General features: G+C 40.4%; 1 protein-coding gene across 1 annotated transcript in view; it reads left to right on the top strand.

Moving 5' to 3' along the window:
• MRPS5 (mitochondrial ribosomal protein S5) overlaps positions 1-17,778 on the top strand; it is a 74,202-nt gene that overhangs the window by 33,932 nt on the left and 22,492 nt on the right. The window contains exon 6 of the mRNA XM_009461879.2: positions 17,411-17,501. Coding sequence (XP_009460154.1) covers positions 17,411-17,501 — 91 coding nt within the window. The remainder of the gene's footprint in view (positions 1-17,410; positions 17,502-17,778) is intronic.

The following is a 17,778-nucleotide window of genomic DNA, read 5'->3' as shown; positions in this document are numbered from 1 at the left end:
TATTTTATGCTTCTCATTTATCTTATTAGTTTTTCTTTCATTTCAAATACAGTAGTTGCTATGGAAACCATACAACTAGTATAAGCATTGTTGGTGGGAATCATGACTTCAGAAATAAATTGATTTCTTGTGACTCATTTGTTCACAGTCCAGAATCAGGTGATGCACAGCATCCAGAAAGGGAGCAGGTCTGGAAGTGAGAACAATTATTTGCTCTCTATCCTTGCATATTCCATTCTCTTCTACTTGTGTTGTAATTTTAGTGAGACCTGTGGTAGCAGTGGCCAAGTCATTTCCAACTCTTATCTGTGTCCAGAATTTTGTTTTTTGGACAACTGAAATATCTATCTATCTATTTATTTATTTATTTATTTAAATACTTGATGTGTTAAAAGGACTTAATATTTGCTAAAATGATTGATCCATTAGAAAGCAAAACTCTCTACCATGTGGCAAATTGACCACTTTCAGGCGCGGGCATCAGAAGCCCCCCCCCCCCCCCCCCCCCCCCCCCTAAGATATGATTTGGCCAAGTCTTTCTTTTTCATAAGTATTGATCTTATTGGTGAAGGAGAAGGGGCTGGGAGTGCCTCAGTGCTACTTACAGCACTTTTTGGTGGGGTAAGATCTTAGAGCCACGTTCGGCTTCTTGTGCCCTGAAGCCCACATCACCACTCTGTGAAGGCCCACAAAGCAGGAAACTACCTGTGACTCTTCAGGTTGGCTGCATGGTGGAGGAAGGCATCCTTGCAGAGCATTCTGCAGAGGTGGTTGTGAGAGAGCGCTGCCGTTCTGGAAACAACTGCTGTAAGGTGACTTCCTTTGTGTCACTGGGCACCCAGAGTGGAAGAATCTGAGCCTCAGGTAACTGCCACTGAACCCTCACAGACCAAATGAATTCCTAAGGACTTTTTGTCAGAATTTGGATTGTTCTTTGATTGTTCTTTGATTAGATTAAACCTTGTTATACAAATAGTATGGCACATGAATCAACCCTGTAGCTTTGTGTGTAAAGTAATGGGAATCATCGAACCATAGAATATCTTGGGTTGGAAGGGACACATAAGGTTCGAGTCCAACTCCCTGCTCCTCACAGGACTACCTGAAACTAAACGATATGACTAAGAGTGTTGTCCAGATGCTCCTTGAACTCTGACAGGCTTGGTGCCGTGACCACTTCTGTGGGGATCCTGTTCCAGTGACTGACTACCCTCTCAGTGAAGAACCTTTTCCTAATGTCCAATCTGAACTGCCTCTGCCGCAGCTTCATTCTATTTCCATGTGTCCTGTTGCTGGTCACCAGAGAGAGAAGATCAGCACCTCCCCATCTGCTGTCCCCCTTGAGGAAGTTGTAGACTGCAATGAGGGCAGCCCTCAGCCTTCTCTTCTCCAAGCTGAACAAACCAAGTGACCTCAGCTGCTTCTCATAAGTCTTGCCCTTGAGACCTTTCACCATCTTGGTCGCCCCCCTCTGGACACACTCTAATAGTCTGATGTCCCTCTTATAATTGAGGTGCCCAAAACTGCACACAGTACTCAAGGTGGGGCCGCACCAGTACAGTGCAGAGTGGGACAATAGTCTCCCTTGACCGGCTAGCTACGCTGTGCTTGATGCAGCCCAGGACACGGTTGGCCCTTTTGGCTGTCAGGGCACACTGTTGACTCATCTTCAGCTTACCATCGACCTAAACCCCCAGATCTCTTTCCGTGGGGCTGCTCTTGAGCCTCTTGTCCCTCAGTACGTATGTATAACCAGGATTACCCCATCTCAGGTGCAGAATCCGTCACTTGCTCTTGTTAGATTTCACATGATTGGTGATTGCCCAGCTCTCTAGTCTATCGAGATCCCTCTGTAAGGCCTCTACCCTCGAGGGAGTCCACAGTTCCTCCTAGTTTAGTATCATCAGCAAACTTAATGCATATTCGACTCCTTCATCCAGATCATTTATAAAAACATTGAAGAGCCCTGTGGAACCTCACTAGCGACTGGCCACTGGCCTGATGTAACCCCATTTAATAGAACTCTTTGAGCCTGACCCGTCAGCCATAGTTCACCCAATGTATTATGGACTTGTCTGGCTCTATGCTGGACGTTTTGTGCAAAAGGATACTGTGAGAGACAGTATCAAAAGCTTTGCTAAATTCCAAAAGACCCCACATCTGCTGGCTTCCCTTGATCAACTAGATGGGTGACCTTGTCATAAAAGGAAATTAATTTGGTTAAACAAGACTTTCCCCTCATGAACCTGTGTTGGCTATGACCAATTGTAAGACTGTTCTAAAGTGATAAATTTACACTTTATTTACTTACCTACAGATGAAATTGCTTATTAGATTTATGTTCCTTTCAGGATTGTCATCAGAACTTTCATTTGCAATTAATATTTAACTGCTTTATTATTGAAAAACTATACTAGTCTAGCTGCTGCTTTGAAAAAGAGACTTCTCTCATTTCTAACCATGACCTGAAAGCCAAGGTATTAACCTGAGTGTATCACATTCTGTGATAGATGCACATCAGGTCTCTTTGCTTAATATGAATGTTGACACCCTTTTGTCACTATAAAATAAAGTGACTGTCCATTGAGTTGTTGTGCAATTTTAACTGGTTCATCACTTTACTCTTGTCATTAGTACAGCTTCACTTACCAAACAGGTCCTGAAACATTGCCTGTATTTTTAGCCAATGTTATGTTGTGCCTGTGTCCAGACAAGGTATTTGTTCCAAAGTATCTATATTTGAGTTTCTGTTTAGTTTCACTCACAGCATATCATCTTGTGTTCCACTACCAAAGTTCACTAGTAATGCCCTTTTTTGGAAGGGATCATACTCTCTATCCACTACCATGCGCTGTCATATACTGTTGGAACAGCTGTTTTTCCTTCATGCAAATCCTTTTAAAATCCTTCTTCTGACAAAACTGGCAAGGAATAACATGTTCTTAATTAGTAGGATGCACTTGAAAACAGTTATTCTATCTCAAGGTTTTGCATTGTGGTCACAGTAAAACCTCATATTCAGATTTTAATCTCTTTGAGACTGCAACTTTCTTCTGCACTGCATATCTCTAAGCAAGCTATAAATGACAAACATTGATTTTCTTGCAGACCTTATGTCTGATTGCATTTGTCTTGAAACATGGCCAAACATCTCCCTTTTTGAGACAGGAAAAAGTGAACCAGTCCCTTGACAATAAAATCAGAGCTGTTGCCTAAATAACCATGAAATCAAGTGTTTACTTGGTTTGGAGAGAAAGGAAAAGGTTGCCCTTTAAATGGGATTGTAATAAAAGAGGGAAGGAGATGACCATGTCCCAGTCCAGAACAGGATCAAATGTATGGAGCAGAGAGTCTCTTTATCTGCCAGTTTTGCAGAGTTCATTGCAACACAAGGCTGCATAGGTTTAGGCGTAGGATGCGAGATGTGTAAGAGACCTTAAAGCTACGTCAGTATCTAGTTTCCATCACACTCTCTTCTGAGGAAAAAAGCAGATACTTCAAGTTAGGGAAATAAATAATGTACTTTAATAATAATACTCTTACGTGGTGCCTTATTTAGAGGCTTAGGATAAAGGGTGGAACCAGAAGTACTGAATATCAGCTGTGAACCACATCTCTCATGTGGAGACAAGAAACAGTTTTCTGTCCTTCTGTTTTTAGCTCTCAACTCCCTGTCATTGTTTGTGGCACCTGTCTTTGGAACGATGGTCAACTGCCTTTTACTTGAAATTGTTTTGCCATTCCTTGGTGAGGTACTTTCCATGAAGAAATGTTTTATTCAGAAATTATTTTCACCAACAATTGAGAATTTTAGTGTTGTATTTGATGTGATAATAGGAGTCTATCCATTGTCTTAATTGACATACATGCGGCCAGAGTAGGTAAGATTTTGTCAGAATTTAAATAAAATACCTTTTAAATGGCCTTGAGTAACTAATAAATAGTGTGTATAGGGTGCAAGAGTAAGAACAAAGTTAATATAACTGAGCGCAGCATTCATTTCTTAAACTGTGTACAAGCATAACCTATTGGAAAGTGAGTTACTTTAAGTCTATTTAATTGGGAGAGAGGGATTATGAGAAACATTTCTTTAAACAGAATAGCCTGATTGGCAACAGCTTCTTGTCTGAAAGTTAAAAGAATAATCAGGCAAGTCAGAAGTTGAGTTGACTGACAGCTCTAGTCCAGAAAAGCCTCTGAGGATTCTCTCCTGTCCTGATTAATGAGCAAATGGGTTTCTTTGTCCTTGATTATCTTCCTGCATTTTGCTGTGATGACCATCAGTTGGGAATCCATCCAGCAGCTTGAAATTTCTAGATTTAATCCTATGTGTCAAAATCCTTGCTTTGAATATCTTCTGAGACATGGAAAACAATGATGTTGTACTGTAATGTCAGATTGGATAATTAAAAGTCATGAGGTGGTTTATATATTTAAAAAAATCCTCCGAAGGGGAAAGGAATAAGCTGTTTTATGTGTCTGCTGTGATAAGGATAAGAAGCAATGGATTTAAATAATGAGCAAGGGAAATTTAGATGTGAAGAATGAGTTGCAAATGGAAAGTTGAATACTAGAATGCATTGTCTGGGAGTATATGGGATGTTTGTCACTGGAGGTTTTTAAAAAAAAAAGATAAACCTGTCAAAGAGGGGGTGGGGAGACAAAATCAGTAACCTTCTAACCCATTTTCCTATGATTCTTTAAGACTTTCCAGGTGCATTTCATGTAATCTGTAGACATGTTTGTGCACTCCATTTTATTTTACTTCAAAAGTAGCATAATTGTTAAGGTTAGGGCAGACTTACCTTCAAAGATATGCACTCAGCTCCCAAGGAGTATTCATCTGACACTGTAATGAAGTGAAAGTAGATCTGTACTATTCTCAGTACATGTGATGGAAGACAAGAGGAATGCTTTGCTCCCTGGCAGCAGCTGGGAGTGGTCTGTAGTCTAGTCTGTGTATATATATATCTATATCTATCTGCAGCAGTTGAACTGTTTTCTTTCTGTTTTGGATGCATTTGAGAACAATGCTGTCCTGTTGGAGCTTCCAAAGGGCTCTAGCAAATTTCCTGCCCGAGTTAAAAATATATTTCCTTCCTTCTCATTTCTAGAGTCCCCTCTCACCCTAAATATAGTGAATCCCTCCATCACTGAGCTCATATTTCTTCCTTATGTTCTGTTTGCCCTGAAACAGCATCATGCAGACTTTGTCACGGATGTCTCTGCTACTTGGTAGTGCTCTTTTATAGTGACGATGAAATGTTGAGCAAAATCACTCAAAATCACTTTACAATAGCTGCTGCTCGGGGTGATGATAACATCCTTACCAATGAAAAATAGTTTCTTTTTCAGTTTTTTTTGTCAATCATCTTTAAACTTTTTTTATAGACCTTTCTTTGCCTTGCTGCCTGAGTTAAGTCCTCATCTTTTTTTTTTTTTCTTTATTTTTTATTTTTAATTTTTTAGATTTCCAGCACTTAGACCTTACAGTAAGATGAGTTTTTTGTAGAGTCCCTTCTGTTGTCTTGACAAAGCTATTTTATTCTTTGGATATGATGGCTATTTATTTTGGTTTGGAAAACCCACACAATTTGTTAAAGCTCCTTTAAGCAAATGAGTTTTTGGAGTGGACTGGGCACTCTGTGTTTTGACTCTGATGTAGCAAAGACCATTTGGACCACTTAGCCGTTAGCCGCGTCTGTGTTGGAAGGCAACTTGAGGTACATGGGCACCGCTCATAAAAGAAGTTATTTTTCTTAATGAGCCCTGCAGTTGGCACTGCTTTCAATTAATTGAAAGGGCACATTGTGGAAAAGTAGCTGTTGTTTTGTTACTGTGACATGTCACAACTGACTGTCAGTTTGGATACTACAGTAGCTATTTACTCAAGTTGGCCATTCTGCGCTGGCATAATTATTTGCAGTCAAATTCATTAGATTAAACAACAAAATTAAGTTGCTTGTGCAATGCTTCCATGTGCTGTAGAAATCTGTTTCAATGCTTTATTATATCTGAATAATAAAAAAGCTTTTAGAAGCAGGCTGGGACTCTACTGTTGTATGAGATTGCCACCGATGTGAACTGAAAAAGAGGACTGTTTTTTTTTAGAAAAAAAAAGTATCAGCAGCAAAAACTTGTATATTCAAAGCCAGCAGTGAGCCCAAGATAATTGGGTCCTATAATTTTCTGATAACAGGTACAAGTTTTGAAATAAACAGATTTGTTTTAGCATTCTTATTTTAAATAGATGGCATACATGATGCTATTTCTGTATGTCTTTTCCATTATCTTCACGACAGTACAGGAGATTAAAATAATATTTGCTGGGAAATTATACTTTGCAGCAAGAAACTGAAAGCCATTTTTAAAGGACTGTCTTATGAACAAAGATACAAAAGCCCCTTTCTGTTATGATTATGCTACTAAAAAGGCTATGCTCTCTTGCTAAAAGAGAGAAATTGCTTATTAAAATGTTTTCTTATAATGTAGAAACAGAAAAGCTAACTTGATTTTTCCCTTCTTGTAGAATAGCGTAAAGACAAGGTCAGATTTTCATGTAAACTAGAGCTAAAGTTGTCATAGAGAAAAAGCTAGCTTGAGTGAGGGTTAAGGGACAGCAGCAGGAACTGCATATTGGTTTTGTCATATTTGGCTTTCCTATAGACTATTGCATTACTTAGAGTAGGTGATTTGGACTACCTGTTTCTTTCTTTCCCTGCCAACCTGAAGGCACATTTCCTGTTTTGCTCATATATTACGCATGAGAAGAATTTCTGTGAATAGAACTGGTGGTAGTATTTACTGTTGTTTAACATAATGTAATAGTAGTAGTAATTAAAATTTACAGATGTAGTTGACATACACCGTTCTTATTTTAACTGGAAGGCTTCATTTCCTGTATCATCTATCCTCAGATGAATTTTTCTTCTATTTTCTCCAAAATCAACATGGTAACATAGTAAAAACGGTAGGCTACGTGATATCCTGTGTTATGATAGTATTCGCCTTGTAGTGTAATCAAAATTAGAAAGTGAAACCTAGTAATCAGTAAGGCCTGAAAACACATAATATGGGGTTAGTGGCCATTGGAATCTTTCACGAAGGGGACCTTTCTAAGGGAGAAGATAAAGTTATAAATAATGCCCTTTGCAAAAGACAGATTTTTTTTTTTTTTTTTTGTCCAACACTGAAGTTTCCCTCTGCGAGCTGTGAAAATGATGCCTTTTGATCACTTACTATTATGTTCATGCTTTTTTGTTTTCGCTACCTGTTTCTAATAAAGTTAACTTCAGTTGAAGAACTTTGTGCATGCATGGCCCCATTGTAACTGGGTCAGTGCAACCTTTCCAGTGTCAGAATAGTTCCCTTTTTCAGCCAGGTGGTTAGGATATGGTACTGTTGTTTTTAAAAAAAAATAATAAAAAAACCCACGTTGATTTGTGTTTGAGTGTTAAATTACAGAAAGATCTGGACTTGCTAAAGAAGTTCAGGTCAGGCAATACACTCAATTTGTACAGAGAAATGGTGCAAAAGGCAGCAAACATAAAGACACTGGTACTGTCCTTAAAGCAAAAGCTACTTGCTGCAGATATAAGTACACTGGTGCTTTGGTTTATATACAGAGCTTTGTATGTCATGAGCTGGGTACTGGGATGTTGGTAGTATCTTTTTTCGTCCTTGAAATACAAAAACATTTTATGTTGTTATTTTAGTTCAGGGTTATCTCTCATTATTTCTTATGTTGTAGACAAAACTGTATGTGGACCTTTTTCTTTTGGGTGTTTGGGTGGTTTTTGTTCTTACTTTCTCAGTGTGGAAGGGAGAGAAGAAAAGGACAAGAGAGGTCTTTTTAACACTTGCATAGTAAAAATAACTAACTGGTTCTTCCTTAGATAGAATCAAAGTAAATTGCATTGAGTGGATAATTGAGTGGATATTCTGAATAGCACATGAATTATATTTTCCCAGGAATTGAGTTAGTGATGAACTGTACAGAAAGCCTTTGAGAAGAAATACTTTTGTCTTATAATCAAAGTAGTGTGCAGTAAATGAAGCCAGATTGTAGGCTTTCACCTAAATCTTCTCTCTCTTTTTTTGCATGATACCTCCAGTAGTATTCTTTACAGACTTTATTCTTAGTTGAATTGACTTGAGATTGGATATACTTCACAGAGTTGTATTGTAGTATTAGCAGTTCATAGCTGAGTCCTGATGTGCCAAGACTTCATGCAAAACCTGTAATTTCTCAAAGCTGGTGGTTTCTGTCTAGTGAGTTCGGTTGTTTGCTTGTTCTGCCACTGTTTTCTTCAGACATTTAGCTGGATTCAAGCATGCTTGTTTTGATTGTCTGAGACCTGTTTGGATGCAACTGTTGTATGGCACTTTGGAGAAGCAAGACTGAAGACAGCAATTGGAAAACAGCAGTTTTCTGATCAGGGTCTGCACAACTTGCATCTGACGTGAGTTGTGCTGCCCATGTGCAAAGTAGTGTTAGGTGTGCTTGTCACGGTCCGTTTGGATTGCTCAAAGTTACAGGTCAACATACTCTGTAAATTAAACTTTATTTTATGAGCTTACTAGGAAGGAAAACAAACGCATCAAACAAGCACTCAATCCCCTTTGTACTGACTAGTCTAACATGTGGATTCACTAGTTCATCACTTAATTCATGAGGTTTGTGACTCAAAAAGTTCTCTAATTCATAACTCGTCACTTGCAACTTGTAATTCACACATCTGTGAACAAAATAGTTGCCAGACCAACAGTAAGAGCACTCATCCTTCCTTCTCTGTCACGGTGCGGGCATCCCCTGTATCACACGAGGAAGCACGAAAGCCTCAGCAGTCCAGCTGCTGTTGGATCCACTTCGAAATCTTTCTGGGTAAGCTGACATATTTATACCATCCAGCTTGGAAGTTTGGTCTGTACCATTGCCATGAGTTAGGGGATTCTGAAGAAACTGCCAGACAATCAGTACGCAAGGATAATGGCTGCAGGGGATGGCAAGCTGCAGGTGGCAGTGGCTGCATAATGACCTTTAGCCCTTCCTGGCCATTGTGTCTGCCTGTGTGTTGCCCTCACTTCAACCTAATGGAGCTGCTCCAAGCATGCATCAGCCCTTAGCATGAGCTGTGTGTTACCCAAAATCTGAGCAGGCTTAGAGTTAGTCAGTCTTCCTAGCTGGAAAAGATTAGCAGAGGTTTCAAGGTTTATGTTCTTGCAGTTGAATGTCACCTGTACTTACTTGATCATCTGAATCCAGCCCTTGGCAAATATCAGTGGGGCAGTAGCGAAGGTTGGTTGTGTGGGGAACCTCATTCTGTTCTGGCACTGTTCAGGGATGGTGACGCTAGGAACCACTAGGCTTTCTTTACCAAGCCACAGAGAACTGACTTGCCTTAGGAACAGTAGCTTTATGTTGGCATGTGGAAAGCAGGAGTAAAGTCAGAAAAACAAAGGTTTGTTCGGTCAAAATGATATGAAGGACCTTGTTTTAAGTATTTCTAAATGTGTTGTCACAAAAGTGCATGCAACTATAGAGAGGGAATATGAACACAGAAGAGAGTTGTAACTGTATCAATGTATAGTCATTTGTTCTGCATCCACTAAACAAAAATAGTCTAGGTGCAGCAGGGAGTTGTTAATAGAATATAAAGCCATAGTTTCAACTTCCCATGAAGCAGTAAAAAACCCACGAGTACGTGTTTGTTTTAAGACCACAGAATTAATCTTTGTAGACTTGCTACTTATGAGAAAAAGAATATTCCTTAATACGCAGTCTAAAACCTTTGTTTCGTTTTATAAGTCACTGGAAATTGTTTTCTAGCTATTGTTTTTGCAAAGTGTGCAATAAAAAAGACTTGTGAGAAGGAAATGCTGCATGAATTACAGTGTCTGAGATCCATTGTTTGACATCCTTGACTAAAAAATTATGGTATACAGGATACTCTCCGAGTAACAATTTACTTCAAATGAGATGTTGTCTCAAAGGTACTTTTGCGGTATTGGAGCTCTAGATTTTGCTTTGAGAACTGCAGGGAAGTTTTCTGTTCCCTGGATGATACTGACAGTGTCTTTAGAGTGACAATGAAAATTTCAGGCAGTTTTTAAGACAGCACCTGAAGCAACCTGTCACAGGAAAGAACAAGAGGTCAGAGCAGTGCACTAGAATTTATTTCTGATATTTTTTGAGTTCTCAAGAGTTTTGGCCTTCCTTTAAAGTAGAGTTTAGGGATGGTACCTTTGACTGATTCTGTTGATTAAATAATTAAATCTTTTTTTCTCTTTTACCTGTCAGCCTGTATGGATGAAATAATTGGCATTTGGAACATTCAGAAGCTTTTAAGTGAATTATAATTCAGCATGATTATGGATCATCCTTTGAAAATGAAACAAAGCCATTTGAGATGTAGTGTGGCTTTGAGCATGCATTATTATGGTGTTAATCTAAAGGATCTGTACTCAGATGTGAGCTGTAGTATGAAGCCACATTTAGACATGTCAGTAGGGCATTTGAGCTATGTTGTTACTGACTGTGTCAGTAGGGCATTTGAGCTATGTTATTTTTCTTGGTGAGTTATAAAAGAGAGTGTTTCACACGTGACGGGAAAACTATCAGCACTAAACACGGTTTAGTCAATAGTTTCTCTGCAGGTTGGGCTTATTACTAATTTGGATGAGAACTGCACTTGGGGTTTATCCCAGGGCTGTGATGAGTCAGCCTATATGAGAAACACTTCAAGTATCTGCTCAAAAACTTTGATCTGTTTTGCTGAGTGAGGGGTTGTCCTGGTTTCAGCTAGGACACAGTTAATTTTCTTCCTAGTAGCTGGTATAGTGCTGTGTTTTGGATTTAGCATGAGAATAATGTGATAACACACTGATGTTTTAGTTGTTGCTAAGCAGTGTTTATACTAAGTCAAGGACTTCTCAGCTTCCCATGCTCAGCTAGTGAGGAGGTGCACAAGAAGCTGGGAGGGGGCACAGCCAGGACGGTTGACCCAAACTGGCCAAAGGGCTATTCCATACCCTATGACATCATGCTTGGTATATAAACTGGGGGGAGTTAGCTGGGCATTGGTCAGTGGATGGTGAGTGGCTGCGTCACTTGTTTTTCCTGGGTTTTGCTCCTCTCTCTGTCGTCGTGTTTTCCTTTTCATTACATTTTTTTTTTTTTTTTAGTTTGATTATTGAACTGTTCTTATCTCAACTGACAAGCTTTCTTACTTTTGTCCTTCCAAGTCTCTCCTCCATCCCACCGGGGGTGGGGGGTGGGGGGAGCCGAGGGTGAGCGAGCGGCTGTGTGGTGCTTGCTTACTGACTGGGGTTAAACCATGACGGGGGTAGGAGTCCAGATTATTTTCTGTATTGCAGTTTCTCCACTTACTGTGTCCTTGGGGGATGGATGCACTGTGAACAGGATGACTGGTTCTAATCTTCCTGCTTCTCAGAGGTTATAGCTACTGAATCAAATTCTTCAAGAGAGTACTTTCTTTACTCTACTCTTGGCCAAGATGGAGAGAATACTGACTGTTAGAGTATGTGATAAAAGGCTTGTCTGCCCTCATCAGGGGGGGTTACTGCCAAGGGGTAGGGGACACATTATGGAATGCAGGGAAGGAGCATTTCAGTAATATACAAGACTTACGGGATGTCTAGGGCAGGAACCAAAGGGAGAGCAAGGGAGCGATCTAGGTGATTTGGGGAGGAACAAGTGTGGGAAAATAGAGGGATAAGGGGATAGAAAGGGTGGCTCTCATGTAAGCAGGGCTGGTCAGCATGCTTGTCTTGCCATGACCTGTGTCTGATCAATACAGTCTGTCCTGACTTCTTATTAAACTCAATTTCTAACTGTTTTCTTGGGCTAGAGACTCTTGTTTACTGTGTACATGTGCGTGTATGGGGGGATCTAAGTGCCAGCAACTGGAGTATATGTATTTCCCACTAATGGACCTTCATCCTGATCAGCCAGAGAGAGGAACAGGATGAGGCTATTAGTACTGTTTGTGTTTGTGGGAGTGTTGTTCATTTCTGTTTGTGTTGATCTGCAGGGCTTGCTGTGTATATATGCATGGATGTCTTGTATAGGTGTGTTTGTGTCTGTGCCCCCTGGGATTGCATTTCCAGCTTTCTTTAAGAGTGCATGGATGGAGAGAGCATCTCCTCCTTTAAGGGTGCATGGTTAAGGACCTTTTCAATGTAAAAAGGGGATAATAAGGGAGAAGCCATAAAAGAGAGCATACAGAGACACAAACGTGACCGACAAACTAAGGCAGGCAGTAATAAGAACCAAACCTGGTCAGCCATACTAGTTGCTAAGGGTATGTGGAATGTGAGAATGTTTATTTCATTGAGATTATCTGATAGAGGTCCAGTGGGATACCAAGGAAAGGGGGAAGCAAAATATATGGAGACACAAACCTGACAGACAGATGTAATGGGGGCAAAGAAAAGAAACAAACCTTGTCTGTCACTTGATGGGCTATCAAAAACCTGCAGGCAAACCAGTACTTTGTAACTGATAAGGATGCAAACCTGAGGATCCAGAATGTTGGAGGGATGTCACTGGAACTGTGCAAACTGGTGAAGAAATGTGCAGTGGAAGGGGTCAGGGAGGAACAAAGGAGGAACAAACAGAAAGGAGGACTATAAAAGGGGCTGGCTGCATTTAAGATGAGGCCAGTCTGTACGCTTGTCTGACTGAGCCCTGCACCTGGTAGATGGTAGTCTATCTTCCTATTAAATCCTTTCATAATTTTCTCTCTGTCTTATCTCACTCTTTGTCACGTGTGTGTGTGAGGTCTGCAGGGACTAAGTGCAAGGACTTCTTGGGTGAACTGGCATTGAGTGGACACTGGGCCAGCGACTGGAGTCAGACCAGGGGTGTGGATGCCCTGTGGCCTGTGGTGTCACCTACTGGAACAAGCGAGGGTCCTAGTGTCAGTATTTAGAGGGGCCATAGCTCTCTGCATCTAGGGATGGTCCTACAGAATTTGAGCCCGGGGTGCCAGCTACATGAGGGGACCAGTGGGAGTGAAATTGGTGCCAGCAACTGCAATCAAACGGGGGGTGTGGGCACCCCTGACTTGTGGTGTCAGCAACCGGAGTGAATGGGGTCTCAGTGCAAGCTACTGGAGCAGATGAGGGTCTTTGCCACCAGCCACTGGTGCAGGAATGGTATGTGTCCTGAAAATCAGCTAATCGGGGGGACCAGGGTGAGCGAAGCAAGTCAGGGGCTCAGCGCTGGTACCCGGGGCAGGACCGCAGGTCAAAGCCTGTCTGCCTGGTGTCAGCTGCTGTGGAGGCAGCAGGGAGGTGAGGGTCCATATCTTCCCCCAACCTGATGTTTGGTGCGGGGGGAGGGAGGTGTAATTTACCAGCAGACTTCAAGCTGGACTAGCCAGCGAGTAGGAAGCCTGAGGTCCAGGCATGGGGTCAGGCAAGCAGAGGACCAGTTGCTTGTATTGAGGGGGACATGTGAATGTGGAGTGCCTTTGAGACGAGTATGTGAATGCCGCATGTTTGCTAGTGAGGACCAAGCTGGACCATCTGGCAAACAGAAGATCCATGAAGCGGGTAAGAGGGTCTGGGCAGTGTTATAAGATGGACAGAGGGGCCATGCTGGTACCTGGAGGGTCTGCAAATGTTCATGCTCTCGTGAATCTAGAGAATGGTGTGTATGGGCCTGCACTGGTGAACTTCAGTCTCTACCAGTTGAAGAGGAGGAAGGGCACATGGCTGTCTATACTTGGGTTTTATGCAAGTCCTGTATGTAGGTGCTGTTTAAGGCAGTGCCTTGTCTGTGACAGACTATAACTGGACATGTCAGTGTCCTGCATATGTGTCTTTGGGATACATACTCAGCTTTGCTACTTTTTGAACCTGCAGCCACATCCCTCAGCCTGGCTGGACTGGGCTCCAGTGGCCAGGTGGGACAAAGTCCTGGGCCCAGAGCTGTGGGAGGTTGTGTCCACCCCTGACATCCCTTAACACCTGGCTACTTCTTGGACCTGGGAGCATGGAGCTATAACAGCTTTACCTCTGATGGGCTACTGAATTGAGCCCTCTCTAAACACTTACATTAAACATCAGTATGAACTGATAAATTCATTACCTAGCTGTTCTTGAGAAGGTCACATCTTAGTAATCATATCAGAAGACAGACTAATTTACCTTCTCCTGAAGCACTGCCCTGGCCACTGCTGACCATTTGCACGCTTTTAGGGAAACCATATGACATCCTTGTCACTTGTCAGCAATACTAGTTCTGCCCTCCAGCTAGCTTGTGCAATTTCTGATTTTTAGGTACGGTAGGTTTAAGTTACAAGTGGGAGATGTTCTGTCACCGTGATACAAATCTGCTCTGCCCTTGGTGCTTTTCACAGAGAAGAGAAGGCTGATATGACATGATGTAGCTAACATGGGCTTGATTTTTGTTTACAAGTTTATTACTCAATTCTTTTGGGTAACTGGCTTCCCAAGCCTTTTAACTATGTCCCTGAGCATCTCTAGGCTTACTTGCATGGAAGTGCTTTTCTTTCAGCACTGCACACTGCTCTCATTTTATCTTGTCTTACCTTGTACCTTAGAGAAGTATTGGGACCAGAGGACCTTACACCATGAGGGGATCAGCCTGTGCAGACACTGTTCTCTGCATAACAGCAGCAAAAGAATAGCAGTGTCAAGAGTGTGGCCTAGAGGTGGCAGGTTCCTAAAATCATGACTAGAATGGGATTTCTGGAAAGGAAGACTTTCCAAAGGCAATCAGTTTGGTCTGTCATTCATTCTGCTTTTACAAGAACAAAACCTCTAGAGAAGTGTTGGGTTTTTACCTTTTCCTAACAGAGTGCAACAGCTAATAAGTACTTGAAATCACAATAACCTTTAGCAGCCTGTCTCTGACTGTAGTCTATTTCCACACTTTCAGCTCCACCTTCGAAACTGTTACTTACCATTTCTCCTCTTAATAAATGTCTGAGGTGGTTTCATTTTGTATTTGAGAGATGCTGTCCTTTCCTCAGCTCTCGAAAGAAAGCTGAATTTGCATTATCACCACTGGATGATGGATGCAGGGAGACAGTCAATTTGAAGTACACTGTGATTAAGGTTGAGCATGCATCTGTTTTCAGATTTAAAAAATTGGGTTCAAATCTGGCTTGAGTGTCAATCTAGTAAATAGGGGTAATTGTGTCTTAGTTTCAGTTACTTTTCAGAGGTCGTGCTGTTCTAAAAGTGGCACGTTGTTCGTTATGTATTAATTAATTCCAGTGCAGTTTAATGATAGGCTTTCAGCTGCATGCTTTATTTCTAAGATAGAAGGGAAGCATGGCTGAGTGCACTCCAGAAGAGCACTGCTTTCTTTGATGTAAGGAGGCACAGGGCTGTGGTGGGGAGAATCTAAGGACACTCTTGTTCCAGCAGTCATGGCTGCCTGTGCACATTATCAAGCTTGAAAGGCTTTCACAGTGTTTCAGGAGAGATGCAATAGCCCTGATTGTGATGGGTGATTGAACACATTTTCCTTCAGAGCTGCTCAGAAACTGCTGACAAGTGCAGTTTTAGGAAGGCTTCTGGAGAAGCTCATTGTATGTGTCTTTATTGCCACCTTCTGGAAAGGGAGAAAAATAATTTTTAAGTAGATTCTACAAACATCACATCCTTTATTTTTGACAACACGCATGCCAGCTTTTTTTTTTTTTTTTTTTTTTTTTTTTTTTTTGTGCAAGATTGGCAATGGAAGACGAAAGTATGTGCAAAGCAAAAACAGTATGCTCTTGATGCTCCTGGACAGATCACTGTACTTCACTCTCTTTTCTTTCTTTCATCATTATTTTGCGTTTTCTGTAAATAGCCTGTTTCCACAGGCAGTTTCATCTTAGGGGGCTTGTTTTTTTAGCTTCTTCTTGCAATAAGATTGCAGAAAGAAAAATAGCTTGGAATAAGCAATTAGCAAAGCTGATATTTCTTCAAAATGCTCTCTAGAACATATATGCACCTTGAATTTAACAGCATCTTTATTTTAATGAAAACAAGGTGGAATTTTTCAGAAGCACTCGTTCCTAATCTGTACCTAATGAACTGGAATTCCATGAAGTGGATTTTTTTTTCCCCTGAATTTCAGTAAGAATGTTTACACCGTGACCAAATATTTTATAATAATCTACTTTCAGATGTATAACTCTACAACCAGACTAGCTTACTGAAGAGTTACATGTAGGGAAAAGGGGGGAGCACTGCTTAATTCACATATTAACAATGCATGTTTAATTTAACTGTTATTATAATTTATGGAAATCATATTGAGGCTTCAAGAAAGTAGAGCCTGATGCATTTGAGAGGAAGGGGAGAAATGAACTATGAAGTAAATTGTACCTTTTGACTGGTAATTCAGAGACACAGATATTAACACAGTCAAGCAATATCCAGTATGTTATTTCATATGTGTATATATTTTATATATACTATATATTTTTAGATTTTATATATAGTTTATATCTTATATACAGTATATAAACTATATATAAAAATATATGTCTATAGTTAAATAAACATATATTTTAATATATAAACAAACCCAAGGAAACTAGAACAGGAGCTAGATGGACAAATGATCTCAGATGATATATTAGAACATTTAAGGTGGGAGACTATAAAGCAGTGACTTGCATATAGTCACACAGGGGAGTCTCTAGCAGAGGCAGAAGCAAATCTAGATTTCCAGAATGCTAACCATAAGGCCACTTGACTCCCCCAGTTGTTGTTGTATACCCTCACTCCAAACTAAATAGCTTTCTTGCATCTCTGCTTGAATTTCTTGCCGAGTTTCTGTAAACATCTCTAGTTCCAGGAATGAAATACCTTTTTCTTCTTCCTCTCTCTTAAATGAAGTCTTCTTTTTATCAGCTGTCATCTCGGTAATGAGACTGACTTCTGCAGTCTGCAAGTAGATTTCAATCGTAAGTTTTAACCCATGTAAAGCGACAACATGCCTTGAGCAATTCCTGAGAGTGCTTCTAAAATATGTTAAAATATGAAGGGGGCAGTGAGATATTAATGCCACTTTCAATTTTTTTTTCCATGTTTTTTCATCGTGATTGAAATCACACATGAAAGTAGTGGCATTAAAGCATCATCTGTTGTGCAGCTAAACACAACAGAGGGGATATTTTAATGAAACTGTACTGGAGTAACTTTTTCTGTGTCTGAGTATAGGTTTTTAGCAGCCTTTACGTATTTAATGCCTTGAAGCCAGTATCCCACTGCAGATGATACCCATTGACAAAAACAGTATATATTGTAAGATTTCATCACAGACCTCTAATGTCTTTTTGGTAAACTGACTCTCTTTAAAAAAAATACAGTTGGACTGTGCCATAATGACAAGAAACTTTGTGGTCTTTTTCTTCAGGTGAAAAATGTGTTCTGTATGAAGGCAAAGGAAGGCAGAAAAAAATCAATACGTACCTTAGTGGCTATTGGAAATGGTAAAGGGGCTGCAGGTATGTGTGTTTACTGCTGTAAAAGATGCCAAATTAGTCATTGTTTGTAATAGGACTTTGGGAGGCATGGTGATTTAAAGGGACTTTTTATACTTAAAAAAAAAAAAAGAAAATTTACCCTTTTTTCTACTGGGCAATATTGAAATACCTGTAAGAATTTTGAGTTTCATCTATAAAAGTAAGCTTTATAGTCAAATTATGTATGTATTCATTTGAACAGCTTGTTTTGTATAAAAAAGAAATTGGGAAAACTAGTAGTATGTGGTTAGGTTTGGAG

The sequence above is a fragment of the Nipponia nippon genome, unplaced genomic scaffold (assembly GCF_047370975.1).
Source record: "Nipponia nippon isolate SJK-2023a ecotype South Korea unplaced genomic scaffold, ASM4737097v1 scaffold_4, whole genome shotgun sequence".
Taxonomy (NCBI): Eukaryota; Metazoa; Chordata; class Aves; order Pelecaniformes; family Threskiornithidae; genus Nipponia; species Nipponia nippon.
The sequence above is the reverse complement of the archived record's forward strand: the minus strand, read 5'-3'. Positions and strand labels throughout refer to the sequence as shown.